General features: G+C 41.6%; 1 protein-coding gene across 4 annotated transcripts in view; it reads left to right on the top strand.

Moving 5' to 3' along the window:
- The window catches only part of lmbrd1 (LMBR1 domain containing 1), a 182,635-nt gene that overhangs the window by 14,521 nt on the left and 145,045 nt on the right, over positions 1 to 23,069 (top strand). For all 4 annotated transcript variants that reach the window (XM_033021890.1, XM_033021891.1, XM_033021893.1 and 1 more), the window contains 2 exons: positions 9,341 to 9,517; positions 14,617 to 14,680. In XM_033021890.1, coding sequence (XP_032877781.1) covers positions 9,341 to 9,517; positions 14,617 to 14,680 — 241 coding nt within the window. The remainder of the gene's footprint in view (positions 1 to 9,340; positions 9,518 to 14,616; positions 14,681 to 23,069) is intronic.

The following is a 23,069-nucleotide window of genomic DNA, read 5'->3' as shown; positions in this document are numbered from 1 at the left end:
TAAAAATAAGTTTAATTTGACACCTAATTCACTTTCATATCTCAAGTATTTAAAAAGTTATGGCCATTTTCATACTCGGAAATGAGCATCTTGTTCCCTATTGATTTTCTATGGACATAACAAAAAAGTTGTGATCGTGAACAGTCAAAAGCCCATAACTTTCTTAAAAATTAAGAGAACTGAATGAAATTTTCAGTTATCATAGATTGAAGCATTCTGAAACAAATATAAAATAATCTTACTTGGATGACCTGAAATTAAAGCATATAATTAGTTAGTTACCTAATTGTAGCTAATTTCAGACTTCAATTACTAGATCTAAACATCTATCCATTTCTTAATAAATGATTAACATTTTTAAATAGCCTAAATGTCCAAATAATATTCACAAATAATTCACAATAAAACATGATTTTTAAATCTCATTTACATTAATTTATAGGCCAAATGGAAGGAATTCAGTGTTTAATTGCTGTAAATAAATGCCCATTTAAATCAGCTTTCCAGTGGGATCCTGTGGAACGCGCTGGTTTAGAACGTTCACATTGCGGTAGATTTGTGCCCCCAAATGCCCAGAAAAATACTGCGCGATATAATGGGCCCAAAATGAGCTACTCGCAATATTAAACTTTGTATAAAGGGATCTTTAGAAGCCCTTTTTAATGTAAAAATATACAACCTACCTTCTGCGGTTTGCTTTATGAGACCCTGCGGTTGCTGGCGGTCGCGGGTTTAGAGATGGATTTTTAAACTACTATAACTATTATTCAAGGCCTTTAAACCTAATAATAGCTTTTGCGACGGGGTCTTCCAGCGATTTTTCGTTAATAATTAACTAGGCTGAACATCTTCGATTTGAACAGCCTAGAGAAAATCGCGTTTTAAACCCGCCCCCCTCTAAACGGCGCCAAAATCGCGCACACCCGCAGCGGCAGATTTTCAAAGACGCTTCAGGTAGGCTTTGCAACATACCTACTCAGAGGACGTCAAGAAAGGCTTGAGAGTAAAGATGAGTTTTAAGTCTCGACTTAAAAGAGTCGATGGAGGGAGCAGTACTGATGGGAAGAGGGATGCTGTTCCACTGTCTAGGAGCTACAACCGCAAAGGCTCGGTCGCCCCTGAGTTTATGCCTAGATGTTCAGTAATCCCAAATCGGCCGATCTGAGGGACCTGGAGGTGGTGTGGTGGGAAAGCAGATTTTTTACGTAGGTGTGGGCGAGCCTGTTAAGGGCTTTGTAAACATAAAGAAGGATCTTGAAATTTATTCGGAACTGCACAGGGAGCCAGTGGAGAGAGGCGAGAATCGGGGTGATGTGGTCCCTTTTTCGGGTGCCCGTCAGGAGTCTTGCAGCGTTTTGGACCAGTTGCAGGCGGGATAGGGAAGATTGGCTGATGCCAGTGTAAAGGGGAGTTGCAGTAATTGAGGTGGGAGGATTGGTACATGTGACAAATAAAGTACCATACCGTAACCAGTAAAGATTCTCTCGCACTCCACTTGGTGGGGAGGTGGATTGAAAGAATCGATTGAATGTGGAGTAGTTTACAAGGGCTGAATAGTTCGTTTTTTTTGTCTGACTTATTTTGCAACAATTTGCCTTTTAAACAGTTGCCTAATCAAAAACTATTAATTAGATGTAATCCAAATTGCCGTTGGGGGAACTTCCGATAATATGTACAGTCTATTGTGGCTACACAAACTCTCCAAAAATACACAAAACAATTAGATAATATTTCCAAGAACCTATTGGCCAAGAAATAACAGGGTAGTTTTTCGGATCGTATTATTGTGGTCGCAGGTTATTGCAATACATCAATGTTAATCACTCTTAATAATTCAATACATTTTCCCGGAAGTGCCAATGGTATTTGTGAAATAGTATACCCCTAATATTGTAATGGCCTTTACATCACTTCTATTGACATAAATATTGTGGCGATGGCAACATTTGTGTTTGTAATTTAGTTTGCATTTAAAAAGGTGCCCTTTAAATTAAACTTGCAAACATGAATTGTGAAATAATTTTCAAAGGTATTTACTCATGAAGTGTGTTGGGTGAACCATATTTTGGCAAAACTACTGGGAAACTTCCCTTCTGTGCCCTGGGGTTCTAATGGCATTAGCTTTTTCGTATAATTCAAATGTAAAATATGTTTGAGGGGAGTGTAGAATTGTGGTGTATGTTTGTATAAAAATAAGTTTGAGATTGATAACTAATTTTCTGTCAATAGTTGAATGATTCATCCAAACTTGAATGCATTTGTGGTGCACAGCATTGACATCCTGCCTACCCGTACTATCTGTCTGCATTGTCTTCCTATACTGTATGTGTCAGTAAGTTAATTGGCCACTAAGTTGCCCTGGTAGTGCTGGAATCTGGAGGAAGAAATTTAATGGGAGAATGGGATTGTTCTCTGAGAGGATGTAGACTCAATGGGTTGAATGGCCTATGCTATATGTTTAGTGTTTATTAAAAGATGTTAAATGTGTTTCAGTATAAATAATGGGGAGATAATAGAAATGCTTGTGGAGGTGGGAGAAAATTGCAGCAAGAGGATGTACTGTAAGCAAAATAACCTGGGCCACATGTATTGAATCCAAGGTTGCAAGTGAAATTGCAATGACCACAATCTCTCCAAATGTAGAGGAGATGTCAACTTGCAAGAAGAATTGTGGGGATTAACAGTGGTATAACTGGTAGAGCAGCTGCCTCAGTACTAGACCTGGGTTTGATCCTGCCCTTGGCTGCTGTCTGTGGAGTTTACACATTCTCCCTGCAACTCTATTGCTGGGCCATTGTGCCACTCCTTGGACTAAGATGTCTCTGTTAAGAAGGGTCTTGACTCAAAACATCACACTTTCCTTCTCTCCCGAGATGCTGCCTGTCCCGATGAGTTACTCCAGCATTTTTGTCTATCTCTGTCACTGACGTGTGCTGAATTTATGGCATATTCACAACCGAGCGAAGAGAACACTGACATTGATTAACTGGAAATAACTTATTGACAGTTTTGGTTTACATCAATCTGTACCATTTTGCGTAACGTGTTTGGGAAGATAATTTTCAGGAATATTTGCCAATTATTGTCGATTATGATTCTTTTGGTACTGAAGTCAGTTGATCTAGCTGTTCATTGGTGCTCTACAGATTGGACTGGTTCCCAAATAGGAGGAAGCTTCAAGAGCTTTGAGGCCAATTTAGAGGATCAAAGAGAGGGCAGTGAAATTCTAGAACATACTAACATTATAAAGGAAATGATATCAGGTGTTGATGTGATCTTGAAGTTGGATTTATTCCTATGGCCTGTTGAGATGTAAGTCTGGTTGCTATGGGAGGCAGAAGAATAAATTGCTGGAGTCCTGAAAGAGAATCGCAGCAAAGGTGCATGATGACTGGGGGGCACAAATGTTGTTCCTTTAGTCGAGAATGGCAGCAGGATAAGCAGAGGACCACAGGCCGATGAATATAATGGACTGGAGAAGGGTTCTGACCCAACTCGTGGTCTGAAGGGTTTCGACTTAAAATGCCACCTATTCCTTTTCTCTAGAGATGCTGCCTGACCCACACGGTTATTCTAGCATTTTGTGTCTATCTTTGACATAAAACAACACCTGCATTTCCTTCCTACACATTATAAATGGCATTGATAGGAAGTGTATTGGCAAGAATCCTGATGGATGGGATGAATCTACACTTGGAAAGTCAAGAATTAGAATATAGAACAGCTCAGAAGAAGGCTCTTTGGCCTATAATGTGTGTGCTGAACATGATGCCATGTTAATCTCTCTTATTTCCCCTTGCGTTTGGCCTTCCAAAGTGCAGTACCTCACATTTTCTCAGATTAAACTCAATCTGCCATTTTTCAGCCCATTTGTTTAGCTGATCTGTATACAATGACAGCCTTGCTCACTGTCTACAACTCCACCAAATTTGGTGCAGATTGCAAATGATTTGCTAACCAGCCCATCTACTTTTACAACAGTGGTTTATCTCAAACAACAGAGGCCCCAGCACAGATCCATGCAGAACTCTACTGGTCAGTCAGAATTACACAATTCCACCACATGGAGCATGGAGGCAGGCCCTTTGGCTGAACTTGGCCATGCAGACCAAGATACCCCACCTAAACCTGATCAACCTGCCTGTGTTTGGCCAAAATCCCTCTGAACCTTTCCTGTCCATTTACCTGTGTTATAGTACCTGCATTAACTTTCTCCTCTGGCAGTTTGTTCCAGATTCTCAGATTTGTGTTAAATCTTTCCCTCTCACTTTAAACTTATGTCCTCTGGTTCTTGATTCCCTTACTCTCATATAAGACTCACTTAATGCATCAACTCAATCAATTCCCCTCATGATCTTATACACTTCAATAAGATTACCACTCATCCTCCTGTGCTCCAAGGTATAAAGTCCAACCCTGCCCAAGTTCTTCCTATAGCTCAGGCCTTCAAGTGTTGGCAAAGACCACATATCTCTTCTCTGCACTCTTTCCAGTTTAATCACATCTTTCCTATAGCAGGGTGACCAAAACTGAACACAATACTCCAAATGTGGCCTTACCAACGTCTTGTACAACCGTAACATAACATCTCAACTTCTATGCTCAATATTCAGACTGATGAAGATCAATGTGCCGAAAGCCTTCTTGACCAGCCTATCTAACTGGCATCACTTTCAACGAACTATGTACCTGCACTCTTAGATCTCTCTGCTCAACATAATCCCCAGACCCCTGCCATTCACTCTGAAAATCATGCCCTGATGTGACTTCCTTTAACGCAACACCTTAACTTAACTGCATTAAACTCCATTAACCATTTCTCAGTCCACTTTCCCAACTGATCAAGATCCTGCTGTAATTTTTGATAACCATCTTTGCTATCTACCACCCACTTTAGTGTCATCTGAAAACTTACCAATCATGCCTTGCGCATTCTCATCCAAATCGATTATATAAACTGGTGGCTCCCGATTGTTTTGGAGGAATTTACTGAGTTTTAGAATCTTGGTCGGTGACGGCACTGCAGATGTGGTGGATGGATTGATTCCCAGAATGTGCCTGGGATTGAACATGATAGTGCAGACATCTTGAGGCCCACAGTGCTGGAGGAAATTAGGAATTGGTAGTCAAAGTACCTCAGCAAATCAAAGGTAGTGGGTAAACATGGCCAAAATGCATTTAGGCATTCAATCAATATGTTGGAAGATGACCGGGAAGAAATAAACTTTTATTGTTGCATGTCCGAGTCTGAAGTTGCTGACGTAAGAAATTTAAAACTTGCACATTTACATTGTTGTTTTAGGCATGTTACCATATGGGTGGTTCCCCGATTCCCATTCTTGTAACTAGTGAAGGGAGGATTGCTTTGGTAGGCAAGCCCATGCTGCTGCGAGCTGAAATATGATCTTATAAACTGAACAATTTACCATGTAATGTGAACAATAAGACCTGTTAGACAGTATGTCCACGGGAAACAAAACTATTCGGACTACAAATGATACTTTAATATGCCTTATTCAATCCTAAACTACAACTATGAATCAGCTTGAACCAAAAAGAGCTGGTACAACAGATTCAACTTGATTTAGTAAAAGTATGCATGATTGTTAGTACGTTAATGCATGTTTCTGTTCAATGATTCTCAATTTGTAGCATATTTCCATGAAAGTGCTAATGTTTGAAATATTTATCGAGGGTTTCTACCCTTTTTACTGCCTGATAGAGCAGCAGATCATAAAATACTTTGTAGGACACTAATTGCATAGACAGTTGGATTTAAACTACAATCGAACACAAAAGGTTTGTCAAAAAAACGTTCATAGTTACTCAAATAATGACACACATAGGCTATCATCACTCACAATTCAACCTAATGTTCTGTAAAACACTCTTTGTAGGAACAAATTGCAATGCATTTCGGCATTCAACCGTGTTGGATGATGAAAGGGAAGAGTTACTTACCTTGCCCAATTCCCGAAGTCAGGCTTTGCCCTCTCCCTTGAAGAGTCTCTGCATATTGCCTAGCAACCTTTCCTGATCACATTTGACAAATTCTACCCCCATCTGAGCCCTTAGCATTGTGGCAGACCCTATAATGTTGGGAAAGTTAAATTCCACAGCTGTAACAACCCAATTGGTCTTGCACCTGTTGCAATCGCCCATCATGTTTGTCCATTTAATTTCTATTGACCATTTGGGGGCCTATAGTACAATTCCAACAAGGTGATAATCTTTTTTATTTTTCAGCTCCATCTATATAACTTCACTGGACAATCCATCAGTTATTTCATCTCGGACTACTAAAGTGAAGTTCTCCCTAATCAATAACGTACTTATCCCTCTTTTATCCCTGCCTTTATCTCGTCAGTAGCAGCTGTACCCTGAAACATTAAGCTGCCAGGCCTTTCTCCCCCTTACCCTGGTTTCCATAATCACTATAATGTCCCAGGTGCACATACCCATCCACATCTTGAGTTAAGAGGCTTGCCAGGCCTCTTGCATTGAAGTAAATGTAATTTAATTCAACCCTTTTCCCACTCCCTGCTGTGCCCCTGTATTTCCTGTCTACTGAATATGCTGTATTTGATTTCAAACATCCCACCTGCCTAAAACAACATAGTTTTCTAAAAGTGATGACACGGGTGGACAGACTGATTAAGGAGATGTTTGGCATGCTTGCCTTTATTGGAGGAGGCTTTGAATACAATGATTTGGGACATCAGAATATAATGGCATCATGCCATTGGTGATATAGCACCTAGAATATTTTATGCAGATCGCTAGAACTGGAGGATTTGAATTACAAGGAGGGATTGGATAGGCTGACACTGCTTGCTCTGGAAGGAAGGAGCCTATGCGGTCATCTTCAAGGTTTATGAAATAATGAAGGGTATAGATAAGAATGGTCAGTATTTTATAATAGGGAAGTCTAAAACAAGAGGGTCTTGGATTTATGTTGAAAAGGAATCTATGGGTCAAGTTTTTCACACTGAGGATGGTGGAGGGGGCTGCCAGAGGTAGAAGAGATGGATACAATAACAATATTTAAAAGACATTTGGACAAGTCAGACTCAGATTCAAACTTTATTGTCATTGTGCAGTGTACAGTACAGAGACAACGAAATGCAGACAAGTGCATTAATAGGATTGGTTGGAGGGACATGAATGAAATGAGGGCGAATGCACCTTGTTCAGAAAGCTTTCTTGGTTGGCATAGACCAGATAGGCCGAACAACTGACTCTATAGTTGTGAAAAATTTGTCTCCAATGCAATTGATAGAAATTGTTTTAAGTTCGAACAAATGCTGATACAATGCAGGTTGATAATAAATTGGAATGATGAATGAATCATTTTTTATTTCTACCAATAACACCAGACAAAGCAGTCTCAAGGCCAAATTCAAATGTTTTTTTTTACCGATATGAAATCTACTGGCAATACTTCTTTTTAAGAAGGCATCATTTTAAATTTAGGTATTGTGCGTAGGCTACGAACAAGCATGTTTATTTGTGGGCACGTGGTGTGCAAGCAACCTCAGTGTTATGACCATTTGGGTAATGGAAATTTGCCCTTACAAATTGAAAAATCAGCATCCTTTTCGATGCATGTGTAGATGAGGAGGCTTTGTATTACAGAAAATTATGATTATGAACCATTTACTAGGAATTCAATAATGGGTGTGGCCTACACTAGTTAGTGATATGACAAGGTAGATCGTTGGGTTAAAAAAAGAATACCAGGCCAGTTAAAAACACAGACAGCAGTGCAGTGGATATTTAACATACCAGCATGTCTTTGGGATGTGGAGGAAAAACTCCAGGGAGAACGTCCAGACTCTACAGAGACCACATAATCAGATGCAGTGTGTCAATGTGCTGTATCATTTCAAGTGACAAAACAGGAAATACTAGTAGTTAACAGATTAGGTGACTTCCTTGGGGTGAAAATTGTATCAACATTTTGAGTCAATGGCCTTCTTCAAAACTGGAAAAATGAGCCAACAAGTATATTGTAAGTTGCAGTGAAGTGTAGAGACAATGTAAATATCTATGAAGAGGAGGAGGAGCCATCTTGGTGAACGGCTGCTAGCCAGCAGCCGTCCGTTTTAATTAGTTTTTTTTAATAGTTTTTAGTGAGTCCTGTTTTTCGTTTGTTGGGGATATGGACTTTTTAATGTGGGGGGGTAGGTCTCAACTTTATTTCTAGGTCCCTACCTGGTCGGTGAGGCAGCTTCTTCTCCGGGCTGCCCGTCGATCCGTCCTCGTGGCCTACCTGCGGGCTTGGAGCGCCGTTTCCTGGCGGGAACCGCCCAGCACCTCGGCCTCGGCGGCGGCACAGCATCGGAGCGCTGGAGCGGAGCGGAGTGGAGCGGGCGATCCCTTGCCTGGGGCGACGCGCTGGAGCTCTGGCGAGCTGGACCGCCGAGAGCAACAACTCCGGGCTGCGGGTATGCGGAGCGTAGAGGCGGCGCCGACTTCAACAACGGGAGCCTGGGAGCTCCAAACCGGCGCGGCCTTGTCGGCTTCGGCAGCCGCGGGCTCCAACCAGGAAGCGGCCGAGAGGACTCTCCCGACGCCGGGGCAAGACCACCCGGTGAGAACGGCCAGGGACATCGGGCCTCCGTAGAGGCAATTGCGGTGGCCTCAATAGGCCTGACTTTGGGGTGAACATGGGGTGGGGACTGGACATTGTGCCTTCCTCCACAGTGCTATCCACTGTGGGGGGATGATTTTTTTTGTCTATTTGTAGTCCTGTAGGTCTGTGTCCAAGATGGCTGCCGTGAAGAGAGAGTGGACGCTGGCACGATTTGGTTGCCGCTGCTCCCTCTTCACACTGTGTTTTTGATTTTCTGTTTTTGGATTGAATCCTGTTTTTAATTTGTGTCTCTGTGATGTCCTTATTGTTATATTCCGATTATATGTTTACTATGTAAGGTGTCCTTGAGATTTTGTATGAAAGGCGCCCATTAAATATAAAATTTATTATTATTATTATTATGATAAAGTGTGGCCTGAAGTCATTAAGGTGGTTATTACTTCAAACACTTACAAAATAAAAAAAATAAAACAACAGATTGAACTAGAAATTTACAGTTAGCTGGTTATCTGAATTGTTGAATTCAATATAGAGGCCAAGGACTACAAAATAACCAGATAGATAGTAAAGTTATTTTGCATCCATTTATGTTGGGCATCATTGGAGCTCTGTAGGATGGGACGGGGCATTGTCATGGTGACTGGAAGCTAAATGTCACCTTTGTTTTGCAATGTGGTCACACAATCTGCATTTAGTGTAAAGAAGACCACATAATTTCCATTGATTTTTTTTTGTGTTTTGCAGGCAATTCTAATATTTTGCTGGATATATATCCGCCGATACCAGAGTCATCAAGAAAGTGAGGTTGTCTCCACCATAACTGCTATATGTGCACTTGCACTTGCACTGATTACTTCTTCGTTGTTGCCTGTTGATATATTCCTTGTATCTTACATGAAGGATTCCAAAGGATCTTACAAGGTACATTACTTATCAAGTTTGTTTAACAGATATCTATGAATCTATCAATATCTATGAACATTCACAGTACAGTGCTTTAGATAGAATTCTGGAATTATAACTTTTACTAGACTAAGTGGGGCCCGTTGGGTCCCAGAATCACACGGGAGGGCTGGTCCCCCAACGCAATATTCCGCCTCTCCACCAATTACAATATTGGTGGCCGGGGGGAGGGGAGGCGCTTTCTGGAGCGCTAGTATGGGTGTTGTGGGCTGAAGGGGCTGGTTTCCAGAGGGCTAGTGTGGACATTGTGGATCAAATGGATTCTTGGGCTGGCGGCTCAGTCACTCAAGTTTGTTGTGCTGGCAGCTTACTCACTCACGGCTGATGGGCTGGCAGTTGACTCACGGCTATTCTTGAAATTCCATTTCAAGCAGGGTGCAAGGCCACCAAATTCAAGTGCAGTTTCTTACCACTTCAAGCAGGGTGCAAGGTCACCAAATTCAAGTGCAGTTTCATACCATTTCAAGCAGGGTGCAAGGCCACTAAAGACAGTGAGTTGTGACCTCTCCCTCCTCCATCTTGAAGAGACTGAGCCACGCCCACACTTCTGGGTTTTATAGTCCCTCCCCCCTCCCACCAGAAGGAGCGTGGCCTTCATGGCGTGATTGACAGGAGAGAGAATCTCAACATATTTAAAACACTAATAACTCTTTTATTTTTCATCGATGGGAAATATCCTCGGCACCTGATGAGCGGAGGGGGACTCTGAGTAAGATGGCCAAAAATCACAGCCGTACGTGGTAGCTTTTTTCTAAAATAAATATAAAGACTTTTAATTATATAGAAGGCAACTCAACTTTAATTAGGCAAGGCAACTTTAATTAGGCAAGGCAACACAGCTTTAGCATTTCCAAACCAAAGGCAACACAGCTTTAGCATTTCCAAACTATATTTTCAAACCACGTTAAGGGCACTGACAGGTCAGTAAAACCACTCACAGTTAGTAGACGTGTTCAGTGTTATTCACAGCTCAGACGGAGAGACGTGACCCACTCGCTCCCCCATCTTGCAGAGACTGACTGAGGCACTCAAAACATCCGGGTTTTATAGTCCCTCCGGAAGGGGCATGGCCTTCAGGAGAGAGAATCTCAACATTTTTTAAACTCTTTTATTTTTCATCGATGGGAAAAATCCTCTTGTCCTGCGCAGCGGAGGGGGACTCCGAGTAAGATGACCAAAAATCACAGCCGTAATTGGCAGCGTTTTTTCTAAAATCAATATACAAAACACCAGGAAGTGGCCAAGATCAGACTTTTAGTAATATAGATAGTTAAATAATTATTTCCAACCTTCAATTTAGTCAGATCAAACTATTTTTTTTCTTCTCCAAAGAAAACCATTCAGCCTTGGCTTCTATAGGAAAGCCAGTCCTGAATCCAAACTTTTAATAGCTTTCCTACCACTATAGCTAATAAGCCTAAAAATTCTTGAATTATCCTTTTCCCCCTCCTCCTTAAGCAAAGGAACAAAGTTGTCTGCTCTCCAGTCCTCCAGGACCTTGCCTTTGGCTAGATAAGATAGAAAGATCAAGACCCCAGTAACCTCCTCACGTACCGCTTTCAATAACATGCGATAGATGCCATTAGGAGATACAAGGAACTGCAGATGCTAGAATCTTCAGCAAAACAAAGTGTTGAAGGAACTGGGCAGATCAGGCAACATCTGTGGATGGAATGGACAGGTGATGGTTAGGATCTGAAGAAGGGTCCCAACCTAAAACTACATCTGTCCATTTCCACCACCAGTGCTTCCTGACTCACTGAGTTTTTTCAGCATTTTGTGTTTTGTTCTAGGCCCTATCAAGTTCTGGGGACTTATTCGGCCCTTCACCTCAACATCATCTCCTTGGTGATCTCAAAATGCTCTGGCATAAAGGTAGACCCGCCCCATTGATCTCACTATCATCCAGGTCCTTCTCCTCGTGAACTACCAATGGAAACTACTAGTTTAGTATCTCAACTACATCCTCAGACCCCAAACATAAATGTCCTCATCTATCCTTGAGTGGTCTTTCCCTTCCCATAGTTAAACTAGGGATAAAAAATAAAGGCAGATGGAACTGGGTAACCAGGGAGGAGTGTGGGGAGGCAAGGGGTGGGTGGTGTTTGGGTGTAGACATGAAGGCTGATGGTTGCTGCTGCTGAATGCTTAACATTCTGGGCCTCAATGTTGTAAACCATAATGGTGTCCAATTTTGTTAAATGCTTTCTGAAAATCCATGTTTGTGTCATCTAGTGCATTTTCCATGTACAATCCTTGACCTGATTGGCAGCTGCTTGATATTTTATAATTAATTTTTCCATGAGGTAATTGTGAATGGCTTAAAGTGTTGTAATTGCCGGTGTCCCCCATGTAACTGCTGTTTGGGTAATGAACATTACACCCTTGCAGAAATTGCCTGAAATTGCCCAAAATAATGGAGATGTGGAATAAAACTTGCTCTCATTGAATTGATATGAAAGAAAGTAAATATAACCAACATTTATTATTTTTCTGTATACTCTTGAAGCATGCACAGATGATGCACCTTGCAGAAAATTATGATAAGGGACCATTTTCTAGTAACAACCCCCCCCCCCCCCCCAATAATGTGCAGATTGTCAGTACGAGACACTTTTACAAATATTGTGGAAGATACATGACACCTTTGGAGTACACACCCACTTCTTAAACTGCTAAATTGTCAATTTATTAGTTGTACTTCACACCTCGGAGAATCATTATGGTAGGTTTGATTTGCAGTACAGCTGAGCTAGTTTAAGATGTTCACTGCTAATGAATTATCAAGAACACACAGCATGTCTTTGAGTTGCTGAAATATTCTAAGATATGGTTCTGAATGTGTTACTGGGGTACTGATTGCTATTGCAGATTGTGATATTTTAATTGACTTTTAGAATTTGGAATCAACAATTTGCATTATTAAGATTGGCAATCAGCAAAATTCAAGGTTACATAAAAACATTGAAACATAGAAAATAGGTGCAGGAGGAGGCCATTCGGCCCTTCGAGCCAGCACCGTCATTCATTGTGATCATGGCTGATTGTCCCCAATCAATAACCCGTGACTGCCTTCTCCCCATATCCCTTGATTCCACCAGCCCCTAGAGCTCTGTCTAACTCTCTCTTAAATCCATCCAGTGATTTGGCCTCCACTGCCCTCTGTGGCAGGGAATTCCACAAATTCATAGCTCTCTGAGTGAAAAAGTTTTGTCTCACCTCAGTCCTAAATGGCCTCCCCTTTATTCTAAGACTGTGGCCCCTGGTTCTGGACTCGCCCAACACTGGGACCATTTTTTCAGCATCTAGCTTGTCCATTGAAAATAAAAACCAAAATTTGGGCTCTATAGATGAGACCTCCTGTAAACTAATATCGAGATAAAAAAATTTAACCTTTGGTGTAACATCGTGTAACATTAGATGTAACTTTTAGGTGAACCACAAAATAACGTACAAAATAACAACAGGCATGATACTGACATGGAAGGGAGATAAATCTTCCCTATATCCCTTCAAATTTACTATCCCGCAGCTCAAACCAATGTCTTCTCGTTATCTATACATAACTAAAACGCTCATCTTGTTATCTTCTGGTTTGCATTGTTTTTACATTTACGCAAAAGCGGCACACGATAGCGCTATGATTTTCCACCACCTTACTCACCATTGTCCTTTGCTGCACGTGCAACAAGTTTTGTTTCGATCTGTGGTATATTTTAAAAGTTATTAGGTTTAAAAATCTTTAAAAACGTGCATGCAGAGATTAGTCTTCTCTCCTGTCTGTCACTGCCGGGACGCCGACGCCCCATCCTGCATCATCGCCGCACTGATTGGCTGCATCCGCTGTCAGTCATCGTCGGCGCCCGCCTCTGCCCGGCGTTGCCCAGTACGGCTACCGGTCGGCGCGGCTTCCATTCTGCGTGTCCTCCAGTATGCGCAGCCTCCGGTCAAGGCAACCTCCGGTCAGAGGAATGGTAACCTCGACATCCTGGGGAGGTGAGGAGGGAGAGTGGGGGAATTGTAGGAGAGGAGGGGGTGGGTAGGGAGGGAGAGGAGGGAAAGTGGGGGAGGTGAGGAGGGAGACTGGGGATTGAGGGAGAGGTGGGGAAGGGAAGGAGAGGGGGAAAGTGGGGGAGGTGAGGAGGGAGACTGGGGGGATTGAGGGACAGGAGGGGGTAGAGAGGGAGGGGAAAGTGGGGGAAGTGAGGAGGGAGAGTGGGGAGGAGGGGGGATAGAGGGAGAGGAGAAGGGTAGGGAGGGGAGAGTTATGGAGGGAGGTGGTGACTGAGGGTAGGGGAAAGGTGAGGGAGGGATTGGGGGAGGGTAGGAGGAGAGGGGAAAGAAGATGGAGGAGGGGGAATAGAGGGAGAGGAGGGGGGAGTGGGGGAGGTGGGGAATGGAAGTACAGGGCTGTGGGGGAGGTGGGAATGGAGTACAGGGCTGTGGGGAGGTGAGGATGGATAGGGAGTGAGGGATAGGAAGGGGTAGGGAGGGGAGAGGAGTCATGGAGGGAGAGGGGGGGGGGGTAGTGACTGATGGTAGGGAAAAGGAGAAGGAGGGAGAGGTGAGGGAGGGATTGGGAAGGGGAGGAGAGGGGAAAGTAGAGGGCGGGTGATGAAGAAGGGAAGAGAGTGCTGGGGATGAGGGGAAATGAGCCGCACCTGCGCAGTTGGGGCTATGGGTGAGTGGTGGAATATTGCGTTGGTGGACCAAGCCTCCCTTATGACAGGGACCCAACAGGGCCCACTTAGTCTAGTAAACCAACAAAGGAAAAAGGGTCTTGTTTTCTATCTTATCTATGCCTTCCATAATATTGTGTACCTCAATTAGGTTCACGCTTAACCATTTCTGCTCCAGCTTATCCAAATGTGCAGAAGGTGCACCTGAAATATGGCAGGCATCACTCCATTTTTTGATAGAGAAAATGTGTGCAGTTTTGCATGTCACATAAGCTTTTCTGACGATGTCAGGCACATAATGCGTCAGCTTTTGAATGAAATAAAGCTTACCAGAGCAACTTATATGTCCTAATAACCTTGTATATGTTTTTCTTTAAGGAATGGGCAGCAGATAACACCACAAGGAAGAATATTGAAGACACAGTATTATATGGATATTACAGTATGTATTTGTTTCTTCATTTTTTTGTACTGATTTAATTTAAACCCTTTAAGTTCACCACAATTACCCATGGAGATGCTGATTACTGTTCAAGAGAATTCAAACCAATGTGTGTTGGGGACCATCCTTTCTTCAATCAAATTATCTTGGTGACTTTAGTCTGACAAATTAGGTACTTGACTTCATTATTCATTCACAAAACATGGACATCAGTTGACTTGAGCTTTATTATCTTGCCCTTTTCTACATATTCAGTAACAATTTTATCAAGACAGCTAACACAGTGCCTGCTTCAATTTGATGACAGTTTAGAGATGCTCCCAGTGAGATAACTATGATTGATTGAATCTTCAAGATAATTTAGATTTATTAGTGGAAAATGGAATGAAAGTCCTTCATTCTTGATAGTGTCTTTGAGTGAACTCACAATAATTTAGAGCACTATGCTAGTGACCTATCGCCGTTTCAAATAAAAAAAACTAATATACTCTAGTGACCTTCCCTTGTTATTCTAAAATACCATTAATGTGGCGATCTTTCTGAAGACAAACAAAATGTTCTAACTGCAACCATGAATCTGAAATATTTGATTTTTTATTTCTCCCTCCAGAGATGATCCATGTCCTGAGTACTACTAGCATTTTTCTACAGTTCTTTATTTTTCAATCATGCGTGTAATGCCCCAAGAGATGTAAAAAATAAGTAAAAATGCAAAATCAATTGCTGAAATCTATAGGATGATGGGATGGTAAATGATACATTTTGAACATATTGGCACTTTGTAAAATGCTATTTATTTAGTCCTTCCGATCTTTCCCCATCGACATTCAATTTTCTGACTTTCAAGTATTTATCCAATAATGGAACTGCCTTCCACTACTTTTTCAGTCAATGTATTCCATGTTCATAGTATCAAAAGTTTTCTGCAGTGAATCGGGTACTATTTTTTACTGTTTCTTGACCACATTTTAAGCAGGTTTTCAGATTTCATACCTTTTTGAATAGTTATTTCTTACTTAACACCACTAATCCTTTGATATGTTATCTACCCATATATCTACCCATTTGAGATTACAATAACGTTCTAATGCTCCACATTCATTTTGATTGGTCATGAGGCAGAGGTCTAGGGATTTCTTTCAGGTGGTTTCAAACATCTGTCTATCCGTTAATCGCTTCCTGTGACAGAGCCCAGTAGAGAGTACCAATATTGAGAGCTTGTTCTTGGTCCTGCCCAACAGAGTCAACTAAGTGCACAAAGAACCATCACACTGATGGTATTGGTCAGGGAGACATACTTATTCTTCCAGTGTATTTCACAGTTTTTATTGGAGATAACACTGATAGTTTCTTGGCAGTGCCTTATAGTGCCTGCTGTAGATGGTCCAGATCATAAAGTAAGAGTTATTGAGAGATCCAGTATGGAAACGGACCATTTGGTCTATCAAGTTGATGGTGCTCAGTAACAAATCCTGCATTAATACCAATTTTATTCTCCCACGTTCTCTTCAACTCCCCCATACCACACAACTCACCTGCAAACTAGGGCCAATTTACAGTAGCCAAGGGCTACTGTTTATATGCTGTATGACTGACTTCCTTAACTCCTATACACAAACGTTACCACCTGGATGGATTAGAGCAGCTTGTTCATAATATAATATACAATTTTCCTCCTTAAGTGACACACCATAGCACCTTGGTTACAGTTACTTCATTGTCACAACATAAGAATCATAAGAATAAGATAGGGCATTAAATGCTGGCCTCACCAGCAACATTAGTATCCCATGATTGAATAATAATTAAAACAATGTCACTTGCTGTATTTATTTGCGTTACTTTTGCATGCCACAAATTTGTAAATTAGTTGATCCAGCTGCCACATTATTTCTTTCCTTAATCTTTTATGAAAGTTTAAAAGTCTGAAACAAATTCCAAACTCATATCATTATGCCTTTTGATGATTATTGTTGCTTTCAGTCTTTGAGTTTAACTGAATAATTAATGCATTACGGCACTATTTTTAATCTGACAATCAGAAATTAAAGAATGCACACAAAATAGATTTGTTCTCTTTGTCTAGAGATTCTTCAAAAATGGAAAGGGATTGAAGTAATTTTGACTTGGTGATGGTGTAAACTAAGGGCTGTTGATCCAGCCACATGTTTGCATTTCTCTTTCAAATTTCTTTTGCAACCTGTAGAATCAAATATTGACCATTTAAATCCATTACCAAAAGTCAAAATTATTCTTGTAAAGTTTGATTTTCAGAAGAGGATCAATCCTATTAGCTGTTTGCCTTTTCATATCAGCCTATCTTTTATTTTCCATTCAGGGAATTGAAGTGTAAATTTTCAGTATTACAGTATTAGCAAAACTGAAAGCGGATTACCACCTGCTATTTGAACTATTTAATGTCTTAAATAATCTCTTGCTTTTGGAAAAGATTGGATGCAAGCATTTCCCTTGTGTTTGTATTATATGCAGCAAAATGTAAAAGGTTATGGTCACCTTAGTTAAAGTACGAGACAAACACTCAGAAGCTTGGATTATTGAGTCACAGACACAATTTGAAATTGCACCACGACGGCAAATTACTGGTAATAATGAACAGGATGCTCCACGATTGTCATATGAAGCCCTTCTAGTTCACTAATGTTTTACCAGGGAGGAAATATGGAATCATTGTCACCCCAGACACACCAACTATTGAACTTTTAACTGGTTTCTGATAATATCAAGCTGGACACCTTGGGAAAGAATAATAAATATCTATGTCCTGTGAATGAGTAAAAATAGAAAATGTAGCATGCACAGTGCCCTCCATAATGTTTGGGACAAAGACCCATCATTTATTTATTTGCCTCTTACTTCCATAACTTGTGATTTGTAATAGAAAACATCACATGTGGTTAAAGTGCACATGGTCAGATTTTAATAAAAGCCATTTTTATACATTTTGCTTTCACCATGTAAAAATTACAACAGTGTTTATACATAGTCTGCCCATTTCACGGCACCATAACAGAGCTGCCAAGTAGTACGGATTTTCCATATTTTGTACGGAACTGCGCTAAAAAATACGGATGTACGGATTTGCTTCATAAAATACGGATTTTTTTTTAATCGGCCCAACTTCCTGTTTCATTTAGCTGCTTTAAAAATGCAAGGATATATAAAGTCATACTGTAACTAAAAATTTCAAGATCTGGATGATTATTTTTGTAAGCTTTGATCTGCCTGTCCCGCAACAGGTATAAACAGCGCTGTCGGTTTAGTGCATGGGAATTTAAACGAACAGCGCTATGGGTTCTAATTATAGTGATACCAGCTGGAGCGCTATTGCCTTTACACATAGCGCTATGGGCTTTACACATAGCGCTATGGCCACAGCGCTATGGGTCACAGATTGTTCGGGGAGGGAGGAGAGAAGGAGGGAATGAGGGAGGGAGGGAGAAAAAGAGGGAGGAAGATGGAGAGGGAGGGAGGGAGAGAGAGCGAGGGAGGGAGAGGGAGGCTTCCAAAATTGGTTCTACATCATCAACTGGTGCTAAAAACAGAAAGCAGCCATTCAAACAGAAGTATACAGAGATGGCAATGTAATGGCACCGTCAAGTAAGTTGCGTAGAAGACATGTCAATTGGTAGCAAAGTTATGCATTCTTGTACTCTTACATGCGTATGACTGCACATAAAAAACATTAAAAAAGCATTAGTGATAATTTTTCAATACTCCTTAGATTCTGGAGTAGTACCTGAGGATTGGAGGGTAGCTAATGTAACCCCACTTTTTAAAAAGGGAGGGAGAGAGAAAACAGGGAATTACAGACCAGTTAGTCTGACATCGGTAGTGGGGAAACTGCTAGAGTCAGTTATTAAAGATGGGATAGCAGCACATTTGGAAAGTGGTGAAATCATTGGACAAAGTCAGCATGGATTTACGAAAGGTAAATCATGTCTGACGAATCTTATAGAATTTTTCGAGGACGTAACTAGTAGAGTGGATAAGGGAGAACCAGTGGATGTGTTATATCTGGACTTTCAGAAGGCTTTCGACAAGGTCCCACATAAGAGATTAGTATACAAACTTAAAGCACACGGTATTGGGGGTTCAGTATTGATGTGGATAGAGAACTGGCTGGCAAACAGGAAGCAAAGGGTAGGAGTAAACGGGTCCTTTTCAGAATGGTAGGCAGTGACTAGTGGGGTACCGCAAGGCTCAGTGCTGGGACCCCAGCTATTTACAATATATATTAATGATTTGGACGAGGGAATTGAATGCAACATCTGCAAGTTTGCGGATGATACGAAGCTGGGGGGCAGTGTTAGCTGTGAGGAGTACGCTAGGAGGCTGCAAGGTGACTTGGATAGGCTGGGTGAGTGGGCAAATGCATGGCAGATGCAGTATAATGTGGATAAATGTGAGGTTATCCACTTTGGTGGCAAAAACAGGAAAGTAGACTATTATCTAAATGGTGGCCGATTAAGAAAAGGGGAGATGCAACGAGACCTGGGTGTCATGGTACACCAGTCATTGAAAGTAGGCATGCAGGTGCAGCAGGCAGTGTAGAAAGCGAATGGTATGTTAGCATTCATAGCAAAAGGATTTGAGTATAGGAGCAGGGAGGTTCTACTGCAGTTGTACAGGGTCTTGGTGAGAACACACCTGGAGTTTTGCGTACAGTTTTGGTCTCCTAATCTGAGGAAAGACATTCTTGCCATAGAGGGAGTACAGAGAAGGTTCACCAGACTGATTCCTGGGATGTCAGGACTTTCATATGAAGAAAGACTGGATAGACTTGGCTTGTACTCGCTAGAATTTAGAAGATTGAGGGGGGATCTTATAGAAACTTACACAATTCTTAAGGGGTTGGACAGGCTAGATGCAGGAAAATTGTTCCCAATGTTGGGGAAGTCCAGGACAAGGAGTCACAGTTTAAGGATAAAGGGGAAATCCTTTAGGACCGGAATGAGAAAAACATTTTTCACACAGAGAGTGGTGAATCTGTGGAACTCTCTGCCACAGAAAGTAGTTGAGGTCAGTTCATTGGCTATATTTAAGAGGGAGTTAGATGTGGCCCTTGTGGCTAAAGGGATCAGGGGGTATGGAGAGAAGGCAGGTACAGGATACTGAGTTGGATGATCAGCCATGATCATATTGAATGGCGGTGCAGGCTCGAAGGGCCGAGTGGCCTACTCCTACACCTATTTTCTATGTTTCTAGGTTTTCAGCAAAATGGCACAGCATAAAAATACTGATTTCCTCAGCAAAATACTGATTTTTCAGGTCTTCTCTGGTGATGTTCTGGTAGGCCTGTATTGCAGCCAACTTTAGCCATTGCCAGAGTGAGCAACAGCGGAAATTGGAGGAACAGCACCTCATATTCCATCTGGGGACCTTGCGTCCGGATGGCATTAACATTGAATTCTCCCAATTTTGCTAGTCCTTGCTGTCTCCTCCCCTCTTCAACCCTCTAGCTGTCTCCTCCCACCCTCCCGCCCTCGGGCTCCTCCTCCTCCCCTTTTCCTTCCTTCTCCCCCCCACCCCCCATCAGTCTGAAGAAGGGTTTCGGCCCGAAACGTCACCTATTTCCTTCGCTCCATAGATGCTGCTGCACCCGCTGAGTTCCTCCAGCAATTTTGTGTACCTTCGATCTTCCAGCATCTGCAGTTCCTTCTTGAACACTTTAGCTTATGCTTGTTTTGGGGGCTGGTACCTTTCAGTATTCTCATCAGCATATAAAAGGCATGCTCAATTGGGTTCAGATCGGGTGATTGACTTGGCCACTCAAGAATTGACCATTTTTTAGCTTTGTAAAACTCCTTTGTTGCTTTTAGCAGTATGTTTGGGAACATTGTTTTGCCGGCCAATGAGTTTTGAGGCATTTGTTTGAACTTGATCAGATAGGATGTGTCTATACATTTCAGAATTCATTATTCTACTACCATCAGCAGTTGTATCATCAATGAAGATAAGTGAGCCAGTACCTGCTGCAGCCAGTGATGTAACATGAGGATTGGTGCAAAGGATCCAAATCAACACAGTACTCAAGAGTCAGAGTGTTTAATTATCATATGTACTGATGCAGAACAAAGACATTTCTACTTGCAAGATCAATGGATTTGAAAGCACAGTACAAAATAGACAAAATAATTTTTTTTAAAAACCTATGTGTGGCAAAACAAAACCCCAAAGTCCTTGTTCACCGTGAAGGGCCCAGCACTGGTTTGACTTCGCAAAATGCACTAGCTTGCACTTATCTGCATTAAAGTACATTAGCCATTCCTCTTCCCACTGGCCCAGCTGATCAAGAACTTGCTGTAACTTTGATAAGCATTTTCATACATCCACTTTAGTGTTATCTGCAAACATAATCATTAGTTCAATGACACTTAATTGGCACATGTCCCGAGATAGTGAAATTCGTTATTTTGCATTCAATTCAGTAAAATTATATTATACATATGCATAATCATACTTAAGAACAAGAGTAAAGAGTGTTTTATTGTCACATGCCCCGAAATGGAACAATGAAATTCTTACATGCAGCAAAACAACAGATATGTAAACATAGTACTCTGTAAAAACCATAGTAACAAAAAAATGTTCATACACACATTTTATTTATTTAAAAAACCAGACCAATAAACAAACAATAATGCAAAGTTAAAAATAATGTCCCCAAGTCTATGTAGTTCGGAGCCAATTTGGAGGTTGTAATTTTTAATAGCCTGATGGTTGTCGGGAAAAGCTGCTCCTGGACATGACAATTTTCAGGTTCCAATACCTTCTTTCCAATTATAGGAGTGAAATGAGAGTGTGGCCAGGGTGCTGTGTGTCTTAGTTAAAGCTAGTTGCCTTTTTGAGGTAGCGGCTTTTATAGATCCCTTCGATGGTGGGGAAGTCGGGTCCGTACTCGTGATGGACTGGGCAGTGTTTACCACTTTTTGTAATCATTCCTGGGCATTCGGGTTGCTGAACCAGGCCGTGATGCAACCAGTCAATATGCTTTCTGTACACCTGCAGAAATTAAAGCGAGAATTTGTTGACAAACCAAATCTTCTCAATCTTCTCAGGAAATAAAGGTGCTGGTGGGCTTTCTTTACGATTGCATCAATGTGCTGGTTCCAGGACAGATCTTCAGAGATATGCACACACAGGAATGTTTATGCTTTTGACTCTCGCCGCCGGCATCCCAAGGTTTGCGGATCGTCTTCTTTCCTCTTCCAAAGACAACAATCAGTTCCTTGGTCTTAATGACATTGAGAGCAAAGTTGCTGTTCTGGCACCATTTGGTCAGTCGAATGATCTCCCTCTTATACTCTGACTCGTCGTCACCTGCAATTCGTTGAACAACGATGGTATCATCGGCAAACTTATAGATGGAGTTTGAATTGTGTCCAGCCACCCAGTCATGAGTATAGAGTGAGCAGAACAGGGTGCTGTGCACATAGTCTTGAGATGCTCTCGTGCTGATGGTTAGTGGAGGAAGTTTTTCTGTTAAATGTTTGCAATTGATCCTTCTGAATGTTCTCTTCCTTCCATGACAACAACTTGGGCTGCTGTTGTTTCCCTTGGATATCAGTCTAAAGAACAAGCCACCCAGCTGCTAGTGATTTTTATTTCTCTTAAACTCATTGACGGATCTTATTACAATATATAAATAGGAATTTTACAAAAATTTGAGATTTTAATAATCAAGCCTGTAATTTATCCCATCAGATAAAGCATAAAAAGAACTTTAATTTGATACCTAATTCACTTTCATATCTTCAGTATTAAAGTTATGGTCATTTTCATACTCGGAAATTAGCATCTTGTTCCCTATTGTTTTTCCATTGACTTAGCACAAAAGCTATGATCGAGGACAGGCAATTGACATAAATGCCCATAACTTTCTTAAAAATTAAGAGAACAATTAAGTTTTCAGTTATTGTTGATTGAAGCATTCTGAAACAAATATGAAACATTGAATTGAATTGAATTGAATTGAATTGAATCCTTTATTTGTCATTCAGACCTTTCGGTCTGAACGAAATGCTGTTGCCTGCAGCCTTACATGTAATAATAACAACACACAATAAACACAAATTAACATCCACCACAGTGAGTTCACCAAACACCTCCTCACTGTGATGGAGGCAAAAGTCTTAGAGTTACTGTCTCTTCCCTCCTCTTCTCCCTCTGCGCCGAGGCGATACCCCACCGGGCGATGGTAAGTCAGTCCCGCGGTTCAAGCTCAGCGGCCCGGGGGTGGTCGAAGCTGCCGCCCTCCAGTCCAGCGGACGCAGCTGTTGCAACGGGTGCCCCGGAAAACAGGCATCAACCTGTGACCTGCGAGCTCCCGACATTGTCCTCCAATGGCCCGCGGCCGAGTCCCGGATCC

This window comes from Amblyraja radiata, chromosome 5 (genome assembly GCF_010909765.2).
Source record: "Amblyraja radiata isolate CabotCenter1 chromosome 5, sAmbRad1.1.pri, whole genome shotgun sequence".
NCBI lineage: Eukaryota > Metazoa > Chordata > Chondrichthyes > Rajiformes > Rajidae > Amblyraja > Amblyraja radiata.
This window is presented reverse-complemented; position numbering and strand designations above follow the sequence as displayed.